The sequence below is a fragment of the Balaenoptera musculus genome, chromosome 6 (assembly GCF_009873245.2).
Source record: "Balaenoptera musculus isolate JJ_BM4_2016_0621 chromosome 6, mBalMus1.pri.v3, whole genome shotgun sequence".
NCBI classification, from domain to species: Eukaryota; Metazoa; Chordata; class Mammalia; order Artiodactyla; family Balaenopteridae; genus Balaenoptera; species Balaenoptera musculus.
This window is the reverse complement of record NC_045790.1, coordinates 102,180,927-102,198,315: the sequence shown is the minus strand read 5'-3', so window position 1 is coordinate 102,198,315 and position 17,389 is coordinate 102,180,927. Positions and strand designations below refer to the sequence as shown.

At 47.1% G+C, this 17,389-nt stretch overlaps 1 protein-coding gene across 4 annotated transcripts in view; it reads left to right on the top strand.

Annotated features, from left to right (window-relative positions):
- CDK5RAP2 (CDK5 regulatory subunit associated protein 2) overlaps nucleotides 1–17,389 on the top strand; it is a 180,886-nt gene that overhangs the window by 143,380 nt on the left and 20,117 nt on the right. For 3 of the 4 annotated variants that reach the window (XM_036855793.1, XM_036855791.1, XM_036855792.1), the window contains 4 exons: nucleotides 4,575–4,623; nucleotides 7,296–7,468; nucleotides 11,556–11,675; nucleotides 15,822–15,938. In XM_036855793.1, the coding sequence (XP_036711688.1) occupies nucleotides 4,575–4,623; nucleotides 7,296–7,468; nucleotides 11,556–11,675; nucleotides 15,822–15,938 (459 nt within the window). The remainder of the gene's footprint in view (nucleotides 1–4,574; nucleotides 4,624–7,295; nucleotides 7,469–11,555; nucleotides 11,676–15,821; nucleotides 15,939–17,389) is intronic. The other variant, XM_036855794.1, reaches the window with a different exon arrangement.

Here is a 17,389-nt window from a genome sequence, read left to right as displayed (position 1 = left end):
CAGTCTATAAATTTTAGATTCTCAAAGCGGGTTGAGACCCCAAATAGATCAAGGACTGGTGTTGCAGTCCCAGGTTTTCCACCATATCCTTGTCCGTGGTACCTCCTGAGAGCAGTAGCATGAATCAGGAAGGCCGTGTTTTTGTCTTCAGGTATTTTTGAGTGAGTGCCGAGGAAGGAGATGGTGAGGTAGTCCCTGTCCTCAGCGCGCTCACCGTGTGTGTCAGGGTTTAGCCACATGAGTAGAAAACAGTGCTGGGATCTCTTCCCTTGGTGCTCCTTTGCCACAGGGATGAACCCGAAACATCCATTTCTTTTTTTTAAATTAATTTTTATTGGAGCATAGTTGCTTTACAATGCTGTAGTAGTTTCAGGTGTACAGCAAAGTGAATCAGTTATACATATACATATATCCACTCTCTTCTGGACCGAAGCATCCATTTCTTTCAAGGGCTTCCACGGTCTGCCTTTTCCAGCCCTCTAACCTTGGAATGATAATGATTATTATGAAGTAGAACCAATGAGGGGGGCTGGTCTTACTGTATGCCAGGCATTGTTCTCATCCTACTATTTAATATCCTCATTTAATAATGAGGAACAGAGAGGTTAATTTACTTGCTCGAGGTCACACAGGAAGTGGCCGAGTCAGGATTTGAGCCCAGGCAGCTTGTTTTCACAGCCAGACCTGACCCCCGTGAGGTCATGCCCCTCACACTCCTGTCAAATTGGGTGTCCTTGTCAACCATTTCCGTGGGCCTGGCTTTGCATTTCCCCACTTCTGGGACTTTGTTCAAATAAGTCCTTTTCTAAAAGGCTTTTACTCCCTCTCCGCTTCTAGAAATTCTGCCCGTCCTCCAGGAAGCTTCCTTTGTTCACTTCAAGTAAAAGCAAACCTATTCATTTTCTTTGTTTCCGGGTTGTTTGTAGCTCGCATATGGCATCACGTCTGGCCTTGTGATGGGGGCCATGTGCTGGGGTGGAGAGAACAGAATCTTTGGAACTAGACAGGCCTGAGTTCAAATCCCAGCTTTGTGGTTAAGGGTCAGATTTCCTCTGTGAGGTAATAGCACCTGTCTGGCAGAGTTATTGGTGAGGATTAAATGAGATTATTAAAGCATCTGGTGTCCTGCCTGGCCAGTAGTGGGAGCTCAGGAGGTGACAGCAATGATTTCTTGTGGGCATGTTTTATTTCTTCAGAGCGTAAGCTCCTGGAAGGTGGGGGGCCTGGTCTTGTCCGGGCCTCCCAGCCTGGGAAGGGACCAGACAAGTAGTGCCCAGTCGGGATTTGATGATGCTGCCGGGAGTTTTATGTGGTATGGACCTGGCTCTGGGGTGCCCTTGGATGAAATGTGCTCTGCCTCTGTCTGGCCCACATAGTTGAGCTTGGAGGGGGGGCACTGTGGACTCCGAAGGGAGGCTTCCAGGAGGAAAGGATACTGGAGCTCAGTCTTCCACACTGGGAGGATTCACAGCTGGTGGGAAAGGGCATCTTAGGAGTGGTGATGGGGCGTGCAAGCTCTGGTTAGCTATGTGAGCCAGGCTGTCCGATAGAATGGAGGACTTTCTCTCCTGAGTATCTGTGGAATCTGCCCTCCACACAGCACCTTAGCTTCTTCTTACCTTCATAAAGCAGTTCTTTCCTGCCTGAAAGATCTGGATCAGTTGTCACCTCGTCTAAGTTCTCTGGTGGTCCAGGCTGGATCGTGCTGGTCTCCTCTGGGGGTCCTCCCCCAGCATCCGATGCTGCCTCTGTCACAGCGCTGTCGTGTGGTTGTCTTTTGGGTCCACCGTCCCCACTCAGCTGTCAACTCACTGGGGGCAGGCCCCTCATTCATCTCTGTATCCTCAGTGTCGGGCACAGGCACCCGGGAGGAGGACTGTAAATATTTAATATGAATTACCAGTGAGATGGAAAGGAAGAAACATTTGGGTCATGTAGGAGATGCCAGGCTCTGATACTTGAACTTAATTTTGTACGATTGATGGGTTTTGACCTAGGGAGTACCATTTCAAAAGAGGCTTCTTGCGTGGTGGCCGAGTACAGAGGGGTCAGTGAGGGGAGGGGACTGAAGGCGGGTCCATCAGTTACAAGCCTGTCCTGCATCGTGATTCTCGTGCTTGTTCAGCTATGTATCGGATAACTAGATGTCTTTTTATTTGGAAAGATGAACCCCCCCCCCCCGCCACCGCAGCCACTGCCACATACTCCACAGCTTTTTAGGTGTAGCAATAAGATTTGCCTGAGAGATGGGAGAGTGTTTCCATGACGTGCTTCCTAAGCTTCTGGAATAGCCTGACAGATGGTACCCTGTCACCTGTGTGAAGGCAGATTCCACCAAGAAATTCAGTGCATCAGTTGTACCGACGATCTCCCTATGAGTCCCACAGTAACACTTTGTCACTTGGTTTTAAAGAACTCTGTGGTGGAAGCGAAGCGAGTGGAGTACAATTGTTGAGTCATTACAAGCTCCCCAAAGCATCTCTGGTTTGAAGAAGGGGAGCCCAGGGTTGCTGGTGGCATCCGGGTCGTGGACTCCTTCTGTGGTCGTGGACTTTGTTAGGAATCGAGGAGAGTTTTTTTGCTGGTTTTAAGATGAGTTTACGGTTAGCTGAGCCAGAATGCTTGGAGCCTGTGCTGGGCCAGTTGTAGTCCCTGAGGCACGTGCCTCTGAAGAACGACGGGAAATGTGAAGCAGATGTCGCGTTATTGCTTGCCTGGCTAGTACATGTAGAGCCCTGAGCTCTTTGGAAGGCTAGGCTGGGGCAGACGGCCCATCCTTAGGGTCTAAGGGCCAAAATCGTATCATTAACTGAACATCAGTAAGCAGCCCTGTGCAGGTGTGAGAGGAAAACGCCAAGTGAATTCTTCTTCTAAGGTACCCTCAGCCATGCCCGTTCATGTGGGACTTGAAATGTCAGGGTCTTGGAATCTGACCAGTTAGGGATATCAGATGTAGATTCCCCCCTTGAGGCGGGATGCAGAGGACAGAGAGGGGGAGCCCTTGAGAGCATCCCCTGGGGTGGAGGCCTGTCAACCTCTCCCTACCTCTTGGGGAGTCCAGATATCACACCAGTTTCGGTCGGGATGGAACCAGAGGATGGAGATACAGATTTGCGGTGGGGCAGCTGTGAGAATGTCTCCATTGCCCTTGCTTCACCGAAGCAGTAAAGTAGGTGAGAGTGGGAAGTGGGGAGAGTGGGAGAGTGGGAACATTCAACCTCCTGGATTTCACGTCTTTACCTTCAAACGGAGATCCGGACACTGTGCCCGTAGGGTTGTTGTGAGGCCTGAAGGAGACGGTGGCTACCGAGGAACCGCCCTCAGCGCCCATTCCCGGAGACCGTGCGCCCTGCGTGGTGCTGGTGCCCAGGGCCCGGCCCGGTGGGTGGAGAGGGAGTCCTGGCAGCAAACCAGCCGGCCTGGGGAGCTGGTGGGTGGGAACCACAAGATACAAAGCAGATGTGCGTGTCTCCCCTGATCTTTTCCTCCGCACTGTGGTGTTTGAGAACTTTTCCTTTTATGAGTAGTTTTGAAAATGGTACATGTGGGTGCAGTTTAATTATAGTCTCATTTTTCCAGTACTGCTATAGAAGGTTTGTTATTTTCTTTAGCCGCGCGTTCGTTTCTTCAAAGAGCTCCTCCCAGTCTGCAGTTTCCAGCGTTCTGAAGTATTTTTAAACTAAAGTTGTTCATCTCTGAAATCTGGGCTCACGTGTTCGTTTCAAACAGCGCATGATGACACACAGGGGGCGCAGAGCATTGTCCCCGACTGCGTTCTGAGCCACTTATTTTGTTTTCTTTTGTCATTTCTTCTAGTCATTCACCCTGCTGCAGGCACCAGCTTTTTTAGCTGCACTCACAGCCTCCTTGTCCTAGGAATCCCACCTCTGAGAGCCTTTCCGGAGGAGATAGTTTCAGTGTAGATAGGGCTGCATGCACAAAGATGTTTATTTTATTTATTTTTTAAAAGTGAAAAATTGGAGAGGGCCTAGACATCAGCTAGGGAACTGGCAGAAACTGGTCCACGTCCACCTCCAAGGGAGTATTCATGTACTCATTAAACACACCGTTACTAAGGCAAATTTGGTAAGTGAAATGCTCATAATAAAGGCCAAAGTGAAAAATTAAGTTGTAATACAGTATCACCCATGTCAAAATGCGTGGAAGAAAGAATGGAAGGAAAGCCAAGTAACACGTCTGTGGTGGGTACCTGGCGGGTAGCGATCTTCTTTCTCTTGATTCTGTTACCCGTTTCCTAGAACAAGCCTGTATTCTGTTAGTAGCAGAGTTTTAGAGAAGGAAGAAGAGCCTGCATCCAGCAGCGCCTTTGTGATTGCTTTTCAGATTCAGTGCTGTCACCTTCCTCCTGGAACTAGCGCCAGAGCAGTGATAAAGGAGGAGTCTAGAGTCTGAGTGGTATTCTTGGTAATCCTACTTTAAATATCCGGGACTGTTATGAAGAGTGTTTAAACAAATGGAATGGTGCCTCTGCAGATGGATGAGGAAGAAATTATTAGGGAGCACTTTTTTTTTTTTTTTAATGTTTTCCTTCTTGATGTTATCTCTGCTTGCAGGAAATTCAGTTGAAGTGGCAATGAACACCCAGGAAGAACTGAGAGACAGGTGAGTGTGTGGCATTTTGGTAAGAAGACGTTATGGGTTACGTTTGTCTGCCGGCGTTTTGAGTGTTCTGCTCCCTCCTGTTCTATTAGTTTCCTGCGTCTTGTAAACAAAGCAAAAACACCTATGAAACTGACAATGGGCATACAAAACCAGAAGTTCATGCCGTGCGTCCTGCAGCCTTCATTCATTTGCGTTAGGTTGCTCTTGGCGTTTCTGTCGGGTGATTTGACCCAGGTGACACATTCCTTCTGTCGGCTCCTGGATACTTGCAGGATAAATTCCGGTCTCCTGAGCCTGACCCATCTTTCCTTTTCATCATGTACCCCATGCTTCAGTCTTAATCTTACTTTTGATTGTTCTCCAGACCACGCCTGGACACAAGCGGTACACTCTGCCTTCTTCCTCTTATAATTTAAAAATCCTTCTTCAGCGTCAGTTCACATGGAAACGGACCTTGCTCTCCCCGACACCCCCATCTCTCCACTGCATCCCAGCATCAGTGGTCCTTCCTATAGCAGTCGGCACATAATTACACTACAGCACTTACCACATGGTATTATAATATTTTCTGCACTTATCTTTCCGTGCCCAGGATTCCTTGGAAGAGGTAAGGAGACAGCATTAATTAGGTATCGTATGTGCCAGCTGCTGCCCTAGGCATTCACATCTGTTAGTTCTGGCCCTACAAGGTGAGCATTATTGTTCCCAGCTTAGGATGAGGAGCCTGAGGGTCAGAGTTGCATACTTGCCATTAAGAGGCAGAACTGGGATTTGAACTTGAATCTGTTATACTCCCAACACCTGGGCTCTTATTGTTATTCCGCATTACCTTTTGAGGGCAAAGGCTTCCTCAATATCTGCAGACCTGCTCTAGCCCCAGCTATCTGGCATGTGGTTGGAATTTTTTTAAAATGTTCATGGAATAAATGGATTGCAAACACTCTTAGCTTGCCTCTGTGGCCACCTGGAAACGTCAAGGTCTCGCCCTCCTCTGTTGACTTGTTCAAGGTTCTGACTGTCGTTAGTGCTATTGATGTTTCCCTCATCTTTGGAGCTGCGACCCTTTGGACTCCTGGGGGCAAAGTAAAGAAATAAAGACCAGTCTGGGGTGCAGAGTTTGAGATTTTACTGGCACCGTGAAGGCCACCAGCATCATTAGAGTGAGCAGGCAGGGAGGTATCACAGCTCACTGCAGGACATTTTAATCAGGGCTTCTGTAAGTTTAGAAGAAACTCTCCTCTCCCACTGCAGTATTCTCAAGACCCCTCCCAGTTCAACCCTCCACTTCCGTCCTGATAATAACGGTGGGTCATGTCCCACCGGCAGGCTGCGGAGAGGGCAGTAAGGGCCTCCCCGAGTGGAGATAGTCTTCGCTGAGATCTGAAGCATGAGGCTCCGGGGCGTGGCTTGTTGGAAGAGCGTCCCCCCTCGAGGTGACGGAGACACGGCCCCTTTGTGCTGCGTGGCTGGTGCATGGAACGTGAGGCTAGAGAGGCAGGCAGGGCTGCCTTGGGCCGGTCCTCAGATACTGCATTAAGAACCCAAATCCTGTTCTACAGGAAGAGGGGAGTCTTTGAAGGATAGTAAGCTGGGACTAGACATGATCAGATTGGCCATTTTGAAGGCCAACCGTGGTTGCTTGGAGAATGGCAGGGAGCCTCTTTTGGCCTTCCTTAGCCACGTGCCACCCTTCCCTTTCTGGCAGGTTTGTTTCTGTTCCTTCTGTTCTGCTGTTTTCAGCTGTAGGCTTAGTGCTCATGCTAATTAAATGGGTGCCCTCGGCCCCTTCTGCACTTTGCAAGGCAGCAGCAAGCCATTCCATCCATCACGCTGTCTGAGCACAGTTGCATCTGCTGTTTACCTGTTAATGAATGCGTTGCAGCTTTGGAGTCCTTTGCTCTTGTCTGAGCTCATGAATAATGAGACGAGAAGTAATAGGAAAAAGTGGGAGAAAAAAGAGCTTAAATTAAGGAGCTTATCTGTAATGGGGATTCACGTGGGCTCTTCACAGAGTTCAGGGTGGTCTTCCTCCCGGCTTAGGTGGCCCTTGGGAAATACAGGTCAGTAACCAGATGATTGCCTCAATGGTGATACCGGAATCTGCTTGCGGACCATGAGGGTTTTGAGGTTTTTAAACCCGTAAGTCCACCTCGTGGGTTTGGGTTGGCCCCCCCCCCCCATTCTCCTGGGGCCTTGGAGCCAGACAGACGTGGATTCAGATGTGGGCTATGCCACGTACAAGCTGTGAGACTGTGGGCAAGGGTCTGATGTGCCTCCGTCCCCGCAGCTCTAAATGAGGATGGTCCTCCCTACCTCAGAGGGATTCTGTGAGGACCAAGGAGGACAATCTGTGTAAAATGCCTGGTACAGAGCGGCCAGTTCATAAGCAGCTGCCACTGACTCATGCCCTCTCTCAGGGTCCCTCCACTACCAGCCAGACGGTGGCTTCCCCTCCTTCACTGGCTCCAGATCAAGCCCACTGAGCCCTTTTTTTGTTTGTTTTTAGAATATCCTTGCTAAAAAATGCTCTAGGGAAACAAAAAGCCTCCAGAACACCATTGCAAATATGGGTAAATCACAAAGAGCCAGTCATCTTAAGCGTTCCTAAGTCATGGTCCTGGTTTGGGATCTTAGTGCGGAAAACGATTTCTCTTTCAATCCCAACGGTCAAGGATTGAGGAAGACAACTTAAGCTACCAACACATTCTCCCTGAGTCTCCTGCGCCCTCAGCCTCCCGCGCGCTGTCCGACTGTGAGATGTCCGAGAAGTCCTCCTTCTCACGAGGCCAGAAGCAAGACAGCGAGACCGAGAAGACGTCGGTCCTGGCAAACAACGTTTCTCAAGGTAAGCCAAGCTTCACTGAGCGTCGTAAACCTAGCCAAAGTTTCCTGCTTTGAACGATAATTTGCTATCTTGCCTTCGTACTAAAGCAGAGTGTAGTGACATTTGAATAGTTACCAGATGAGAGGAGATCCTGCGAGGGCCCAGGCCCGTTGTTCAGAGTATCATTTATCACCGGGGAAAGCTACGATTGTTGAAAGTGTTGGAGATTGGGGAAAAGTCATTTTTATTTTTTAAGGATGACGTGTTATATGACTTGCCATTCCTTATCTGGCAGGCTGGAAAGCACTGGGGTTATGGATCAGGTCTAGGTCTGGTCCATTTCTTCCTGTCTCTTTCGAGCTCTTCCTTAGGTGGTGTCACTTTGAGGACCGTTGCTTTGAACTGTACAGGGGCCCGAGAGTACCTAACCCCCTGTTTGGAGATTTTGAATTCAATAAATCTGCTGTGTTTCTCTTTAGTGTGACCCTCGGCCCTTTCCGTCAGCCCCTTGTCCTGCCTCTGGGCACGGAGCCGTGGGCTCAGTTGGCAGAATCAGCCTCCCGTGACCCCACCTGCCTCTGAGCTCCCCTTTACCCCTTCTGTGTTTGCAGTCTTGATTGCCTCCTGTTGGGCATTAGGTAGGGCTTACTGTTCATAAGTTCAAGGACTAGTATAGACCAGAACAGACAGACCTTTTCCAGTAAAAGGCTGGATACTATGTACCTTAGGCTTTGCAGAGCATATGGTCTCCGTCGCAGGTACTCAGTCGTGCTGTCGCAGCATAATGCAGCTGTAGGAAATACGTAAATGCATGAGTGTGGGTATGTGCCAATAAAACTTTATTTGCCAAAACAGGTGGTAGGTGGATTTGACACAGGGGCCATAGTTTTCTGAGCCCTGGTATAGACTCTGGACCTCAGCTGACATCCTCTGGTCTCTCCTTTTTCCAGTGGGTTGTTTGCAAGGCACCCAGAATGGACCCAGGGAACAAATCAGACACCTCCCTGCTAAAAACTCTTTGTTGACACCGGATCACATAGAACCAGGGTTTCAAAATTTTTAAATCTATTTTTTTAGCAGCAGAAATCCCCCCTCCCTTTTTTTTTTTCAGATGAAACTGAATATATATAAAAGATATATAAAATATATAAAAGATACACATTTTTTCCAAAGGAGTGGAGCCTTTATCCCCAGTGGCGCCTCTGAGGCTCCTTTAGGATACGCAGTGGCCAGAGGAGCACAGTTTGAAATCATACCTAGAGCATGAAGTGTACACGTTTGATGTAACTCAGGTATCAGCTGGGATCCTCCAGTAACCAGTTACCTAGATGTGCTTTCTTTGGATTTCTGGCCGTATCCCTCTGCAGTTTCTGTGAGTTTCTGTGTACTTGGTTTCTCTGGGTTATTTCTGGCTCTCCTCTCTGCCTTCTCCTGCTTTGGGTTAGACCATGAATGGTTTCCCTGTCCCTTGTGCTGCCTCCTGCTGCCTCCTGCTGCCCGAGACCCCTCCCACAGGGCCTTTGTGGGAGGAGCAGACTGAGGCGTCAGGGACTAGAGGGGGCGGGGTTTACAGTGCAGCAAGCTTGATCATTGACGGGATATTTGTGATCCCTGTTCTTTAAGACCCTCCTGCTACGGTGGTACCAGGCACTTCCTCTTTCTCCCCCAGCCTGCCCTTCTTTTTTTCACTCTAGACCCCATCCGCCACCCCAGCCTTGGTTTATTTCCAGTGTAGAACCATTTAGGCATCTCTTTTACTTCTTATTCCTCTGAGGACCTATGACCTTGGACTTCTCAAGTGGATTATCAGGCACTTTCCTGAATGGGGACAGTGCTCTCTGGAGCTGTCCTAATTAACCCACTGCTAGCTTTTTGGGGTTTGTTTCTCTTCAGACGTTTGGTCTCTGCCTCTGTTTTTCCTTTTGTCACGCTTATAATCTGAGCAGAAAGATAACTTAGTACTTGTCCTTTTTTCCCTTAGCATTATATCATAAGTTTTCCGACGTGTTACATAACACTATTTTCAGTGGCTTTGGAATAGTCCGTTGAATGGCTGAACTGCAGTTTTCCTTATGTTCCCCTGTTGCTGAACATTTAAGTCATTTTCTAAAATTTCACAATTTGTGAACAGTGCTGCAGGGAGTATCTTTGAACATAAAGCTTTCCCCTTATTCTGGGGCATTTTCTTAACCTAGATTCTATAAATTGGAACTACTAGGCAAAAGATATTTATACTGTCGTTATTGGTGGCTGCTTCTTGCAGGATTTATGGGTTTAAAGAGTCGGCGTTTGTCAGAAGGGTATTATTGTAAGAGGGACAGATATTTTTCTCCCGTGTTAAGATGAGGATAGTATTTCCTTCTGCCCAGTTAGGGCTGCATAATTAACAAGCGGTGTCCAATTCGACCGGGAATGTTTCCTTAAGGCCAAGGGATGATTCCAGCTTCCAACCAGGCTCAGTAGAAGATATGTTGTACCGATCGCTGCTGAGCGTTTTTGCCCCAGAAGCCGGCAGTATGTGGCGTGGATAAACCGGCAAGGAAGGCTGCAGTCAGAACAGATAAGTTCCTGACTCACTGAGACCTGACTGGCCCCTGGAAGATTTTCAGGGCAGCAAGGGAGGAACGGGAGGTGCATTGCCGTGCTGCTTCAGTTTATTGCAGGCGGGGTCCACAGACAGTCCGCCAAATGACTTGCTGCACTCCTGGCATTAATAGGAGAGAGCTGAAGATCTGGGAATTAAGTCATCTCATAAACATTCAAATTCATGGCAAAATTACTATTTAATTAGGAAAAGATCTGTAACATTGTGATACTTTTAAATGAAAGTCATTTTGGAGGAATTAAAACTGGGTCATAACATTAGTATAATGTCTTAAAACAAACATTACCAAGACAAAACTGAGTATACCCTAATTGATGAATTAAAGACATTAGTTTTTGCCTTTGGATACTTAATGTGATTATGCTGTAAACACTGATACTAGAAACCTACCTCTGGACTGGAGCTGCACTTCTTTCTTTGTTAAAGTGAGATGTGGCAGAGGCTGAGAAAATAAAAGCATGCTCATCTTAGAAGATTCAGAAAATTTAAATGTCTATATATTGTTAAATATTATGTTAAGATGTAGTATTAAAGTTTTGAGAAGCCTAAGATCTGCCACCTAAAGGCAACCTCTGTTAATATTTAGGTGTATTTCCTTCTTTTGCATATATGTGTCTTTCCTGTCTGCAGATATTTAAACAGAGTTGTGATTATGCCGAATAACCCATTTTGTATCTGTATGTTTTCATGATATTATATGGTCTTCATAATATAATTTTAATAGCTGTGTAACACTGCATCATAAGGGATGTAATGCAGTTAATTTAATCATTTGCGTTATTTTCAGTTCTGACTGTTATAAATAGTGCTAAGATGAACATTTCCAAACATTCTGACAAATGATTGTCTGCATCTCTGGTGATCTCTTTAAATAGATTCCTAGAAGTAGAATTATTTGGTAAAAAAACATTGGAAAGAACCTTTCTAAGGCTAATGGTAAAAATAGCCCCCAGAGTCATACAGGTTTCTACTCGTGCTCACAGGATGTACTCCTGGAGAGCACCCCTCTTACCATTCTCACTAGTGTTGGGATTATTGTTTTGCTTTGTTTTTAAGTCTTGAATCAGGAAGTGATAAATGGTTAACATATTCCGCTCAAAGGATTAGTCTCAAAAATATCTGAGTTCGTTATGAAGGTGGCTTAATCAACTCTCAGGCAATTCAGGCGAACTTGAAAGTGATCTTTTAGTTTCACCGGAAGGAAGATTTTAAATTAATATTTGATATTTAGAAGAATAAAAGGCTGTATTAGAGTTAGCATTAAAATTGTATGGTGTGTAATTTTTCCATGTGATATGAAGTATCTTCTTTGTAGAGGGCTGCAGGGAATCATCACAGACTGGCTGTGGGCTGTGGGCAGTAGCTCAGCCTCCCCAGGCCTAAGGAAGACTCTCTTAACACATCCAGTACTATTTAGAATTTCAAGATCACTGTGTAGTCTATAAATTATTCAGTTCGTTGGGGGCTTCAGACTTTAAATTAAAAATGTCCTCCTTCCTGTAGACTTACTAATGGAACATATACAAGAAATTCGAAGCTTGAGGAAACGTTTAGAAGAATCTATTAAAACAAATGAGGAGCTACGGAGACAGCTGGAGCGACAAGGCTCTGAAATTGACCAAGGTAAGGTGGACCTTCCCAAAGGGCGGTGAGGGCTTCCTTTGTGGCGCATTGGCCTGGATAAGCGCGCTGTGTATTGGGAAGAGCTTTGGACTTGTGGCCAGAGAGATTTCAGTTCAAATCCTGACTTTGCTGTTTCCTTCACCTTGCTGACTCTCAGTTACAGTAATTTATCTGTTAAGTGAGGATAATAATTCCCATTTTATTCTGGTGGCGATGAGAATTAAGTGCGCTAACTTAAGCGGAGTGTCCCATAGCCCCTGGCGCAGAACAGGTACTTGATAAATGGTCGTTTCCTGGTCAGTGGAAGAGTCTGCCAGCTTCTGGCATCGTGAATTGTGGTTGGCTCCTCATTTGACTCTAGAAGCTGAAGCAAAATAGATAGGTATGTTAAAATAAAACAAAGCAGTATTTTGTCCTTTTGTTAATAATGCATTTTGGCAACCTGGTGACTCCCACGTGCCAATCGCGAGGTCACCAGCGTTCTTGCATAACCACAGTTAGCTCAGAATGGAATATTCTTCCATGAAAAGCTTAAAAATACATATTTTTTTCCATAGGCAAGACATTCATGTGGTTCAAAAATTAATATCGCCATTCTATACCCATTAGTCCTGTTCTCCCTTCTCTCCTCCCACTTTTGTTAGTTTTCTTCTCTATCCTTACAGTCTTAATGCAGATACAGATGTATATTCTTATTCTCTCCTTCACCTGCCCAAAAGGTAGAATGCTTTATATCACTGCTCTGTTCCTTTTTTCATTGAATAATCTATTTTGGTCATCTTTCCTTGTTGCTCCAAAGAAAGTGTCCTCACTCCGGTCAAAATACATCTTGAGAGCAACTTTGTGCACCAGGAAAAGCCTCAGTTTGTTTGGGAGCTGGACTGGCCTGGGTAGGGACCCACCTCTTCTGTTGATTAGCTTCATGACTTTGGGCAAGTCACCTCTCCCTTCCAGTCTTCATTATCTTATAAAACGGGGTCACTGTGAGATTAAATGAGACAGTGTTATAAATAGGGCCTTGCTCAGTGCCTCACTCAAGAGATGGTGGTTTTCTTCATCATCATCAGTTTTATTTTACTGTTTTATTTTGTATAACATTATTAGTTTAACATTGCAAAGCTCTAAGCTCTGCAGGGGGTGGGGACACTAATGTCATTGCCATTTCTAGGGATGAGATAACTGAGTTCTAGAAAGATGTAGTCAGTGGCAGCACTTGCTTCTTTGGACCCCTAGTCACTGCTTTCTAGCCCATCATAGCCATCAGCTTAGAAGGACATCTTTTCAAAGTACCATATGTGCTGTAGCTTGCAAGGTAAACATAAAGGTTCCATCTCTCTCTCCCTCTGTCCGTCCCTCCCTCCCTCCCTCCCTCTCTCTCTCTCTCTCTCCCCCTCTCCTCCTCCCCCTCCCCCCCCCAGCGGCATCCTCCCCTTCCTCCCCCTCCCCCTCCCAGGGAAATTGATTAATCTGAGTTATTAGTCACATCAAACACAGGAAAGAAATACACGCCTGGGCCCATCACAGTCACTCTTGGTGATGCCTGAATTAGATTCATTCTGTTTTACATTTTCCCTGACAAATCCAATTATAGAATTATTTGGGGGCTCAAATGGCCACCAGCTACAGTGGAGCAGGCAATTGCTCTGGAGAGCAATTCACTCTGATGGGAAGGTTTACAAAAAAGGCATTCATAAAGTATTTATGCTGGTGGGAAGACGTGCTGTTCTCACCATGTTGTCACAATCCCTGAAAAGACAAAGAAATAATAGTGGCTCTGCCTCCCTCCTGCTGTGAAACGTTCATCTTGGGAGCAGGTTTGAGAAAGGCATGGCTCCTTGTAATGTTGAGGTGGAACATTGTTAAAAACTGTCATCTGATGTGTTAGATCTTCCGGCTTGTCACCAGTTATACAAGCTTAGAGTGATGGTGTTCAGAGGAAAGACGGGCCTCATAGCGTCCGAAGTGGACGCTGCTAGCTCAGGCTTCGTCAGGAGCTGTTCCTTGGCCTGATTATTCCTTTGGAAAGTGACCACCTTAGCTGTGGTTGTAGGAGACATCTTCTGTAGAATTTTTCCTGTTCATCCAGATTGCTCTTTGGTCCTCTTTTGGCTCCAGCCTATCATCAGTCGTGTATTAACAAATGGTAATAGCAGTAACAATAACATCCATCCATCATTTTTATTGAGTTAATAGAGGCTTAGGGAAGTTATGTGACTTGCCTGAGATCATGCAGCTACTAAGAAGCCGGAGCCATGGTTCAAACCCAGGTGTCTCTGGAAAGACACCAGAGTTCATAGGGGAGAGTGGAGGAGGATAGTGGGGAGAGATATACGTGAATTAAAAAAAAACATATGACATTGTAATCAGTGAATCATTAGCATGAGAAAAAGGTAGTGCTTGTAGAGTGGAAAGAGAATGAACTCTGGCTTCCGGGAGGCACAATACCATACCTTCCTTAGAGGGAGTTTGAATATTACAGGTCATCAATTGTGTATCAGGATGTTTTCAGCTGCAGATAACAGAATATGAGTAAAAACTGGTGTAAACAATGGGGATTTATGTCTTCGTACATAACAAGAAATCCAGAGGCAGGCATTTCTAAGGCAGGTCTAAAGTCTGATTGATCGGTAGCAGGGCATGGGGTTAGTACCTGTGACGACTGCAGCATCCCTTCCTGTCAGGACAGAGTCCAGACCAGGGAAAGAAGAGGGTGGGACTTGCTCCTCCCTGTCCTTCTTTTTTCATCCGGGTGGAAAATCTTTCCCAGGAGCTCCCAGCAGGCTTCCCGTCAAGTTTCATCGACCAGAAGTGGTCACACATGACCGTGTGCTAGCCGTACTGGAAGAGCAGGTGTCTGGCATTTGGGCTGTGCAGTGTGGTAGACTCCATCAGTACGGAAGGCCGGGAAGCATCTGCCTGCCAAGTGTAGAAAGTGCCTTGCACACGACAAGCGCTCTCCAGGGGTCGCTGTGAACATGAACGTCATATATGGTGCAGCCGTAGAAAGTTCAGAGCATGGGCAGTGCTGAGGTAGTGTGTCAAGGGAGCTGCCCAGCCGGAGGAAGGGCCAGGATTTCAGGAGACAGACAGTACCCGGGCAGGTATTTACAGATAAGGAGACCGATCAGAGTTTGTAAGTTTCCTCAGACCCAGTCTGTCTAACTTCAGAGCCTGGTCTTTCTAGTCTACACTTTGGGGCGGTGAGTATGAGCTAAGAGTTGAAAGGTGAGTGGGATTTTGACAGGTGAGGAAGGTGATAGGCATTCTAGGCAAAGGGAACACCTCATCCTGTAAAGCCAGTGAGGTGTGTGACCGTGTGTGTGTGTGTCTTTGGAGCACGCATGGCTCAGTTTGGCTGCGTTTGAGGGCACCAGGGTCTAGCGTGAGAGGGAGTGGGGTGTAGGCCTTGAGATTCGCACTAAATAATAGACATCTGAAGTTTGGACCTTGTGTTTGGTTGTGTGATTGTCTTTTGCCAGTCACACAGCCAAACACAAATACGTGATGGTGGGGCCATCACGTATTTTTGAGCAGAAAAAAACCTGAATGGACCGTGTTTAGGATGATAAGCTCATTGGCAAGAGGCAGCGGGGCAAGGTATAAGGCTGAACTACAGGGGCAGAAAAGAGGGGGCCAGCGTCTGAGGCATTTCGGAGGAAGAGTCAGCAGCCATGATTGCCTGACTGGGCGGTGGAAGAGAGAGGCCTCTAGGCTGGCTCCCAGCTTTCCGGCTCCGGTTAGGGATAGAGGCGAGACCGTCTACACCGGCAGGAAACAGGAGGGAGGGCGGGTTTGGAAGCGTTGGGGGGAAAGGTGAAGAGTGGACTGGAGCCTCAGTGCAGAGGTCCCCCGAGGGTTTGGACCTCAGGAGAGAAATCGTGGAGGTTAAGACTGTCACCTGCTCCCCCAGCCTGGTTCCTCCTTTGTTCACCCCGACGACGGGTAGGATGTGGGGAGTCCCCTCCGTCTCCTCTTTCGGGCTCACTCTCATCTCCCTTTGGGCTCTGGTAATACCTTAGACGGTTCACAGGAGTAATTTTCATCGTGTGTTGTGTTTCCTCATTATTTAAAACTGTTTTCCAAAAACTTCCATCCATACGGGCCTGGAGACTATCTATAAATTACTATTTATGTGTGTTTTTGTAGGTTCTTCAAACATTTTTGCTTATGGTTCAGAGCTACATAATTCTCTGACATCAGAAATATGTTTCCTGAGGAAGCAGAACGAGGCCCTCAATGCCATGCTCGCTAAAGGATCCAGAGGTAAAAACTAGAGGCGCCGTCTGCAGCCTGGAGCTCCACAGCCCTCTGTGGCGTGGAAAGAACGCAGGCGCTAGAGTGAGACCAAGTCCTGTGGCTCTGTGACTTTGGGCAGGTCACTTAACCTCCCTGAACCTCAGTATGTTTTAGCTGTAAAATAGGAATGCCTCAGAGGGCTGTTGTGACAACTAAGCGCTGCAAAGCCCGCAGCGTGGTGCCTCTGATAGGGGCTTAGTAAATGCTACTTTCTTCACTTGTCACCCTCCCCTCTGTGCAGCCATCTCTCAGCTTGGCTTAGTTCACAGTGGGAGAGAAGGGCTGGAAATATATTGCTCCCCCAATTTCAGAGATTTCCTACTATCAGGAAAGTTTTTCCAGCATTTTAAAGATCACTTCTTTTAATTCCTTCTGTTTGGAGCTTAACCCCCAAAGAGCTTTCACTTATATTTTCTCTCAACACTTAAGATGTTTCTGGAATGACGTTATTGTTAGTCCTATTTTACAGGTAAGAAACTGAGGCCTGAGGAATTGACTGGCCTGCGGTCACAGAGCTAGAAGGCGGTGGAGCTGGAACTTGGGCCCGTTTATCCCACTTTCACTAGAGGATACTGATGCTGATTCTGGCTTAAGAGATGAAACTGGGGCTTCTGCAGATCATTCATTCATTCATTCATTCAGCAAACACTTCCTGGTTCCTCTTCTGTATCACAGCCTGTGTAGATTCTGATACAGAATTGAGCGAGACCCGGTTCCTTCCCTCAGGGGTTCATGGTCTGATGGGAGAGAGAGCCAGGCGACCCATGGCAGACCAGGGTGAGGATTAGCCATGGTAAAGGCTCAGGGAGCGCAGGACCCCGGAGAAAGCTTCCTGACTCAGGGGAGGCTGGTCTTTTTTTTTTTTTTAATTTTTATTTATTTATTTATTTATTTATTTATTTATGGCTGTGTTGGGTCTTCGTTTCTGTGCGAGGGCTTTCTCTAGTTGTGGCAAGTGGGGGCCACTCTTCATCGCGGTGCGCGGGCCTCTCACCGTCATGGCCTCTCTTGTTGCGGAGCACAGGCTCCAGACGCACAGGCTCAGCAATTGTGGCTCATGGGCCTAGTCGCTCCGCAGCATGTGGGATCTTCTCAGACCAGGGCTTGAACCCGTGTGCCCTGCATTGGCAGGCAGATTCCCAACCACTGCGCCACCAGGGAAGCCCGGGAGGCTGGTCTTTAAGAGCTGAGTCTGGAGTATTAGTAAGGGTTAGCTGAGGGACCCAAGGTTTAGAAGAGCCAGGGCATTTTAAATAGAAGAGAGTGGACAGAGGCCCGAGGGTTAGAGGCGGGGGAGAGTCTGGACCAGTCAGGAGTTATAGGAAGCTTAGCGTGGCTGCAGTCTGAGGGAAGAGGAGAAAGCTTGCTCAGAGATGATCATGCCGTGGTTAAGAGTAGAATCAGAAAACCTGGGTCTG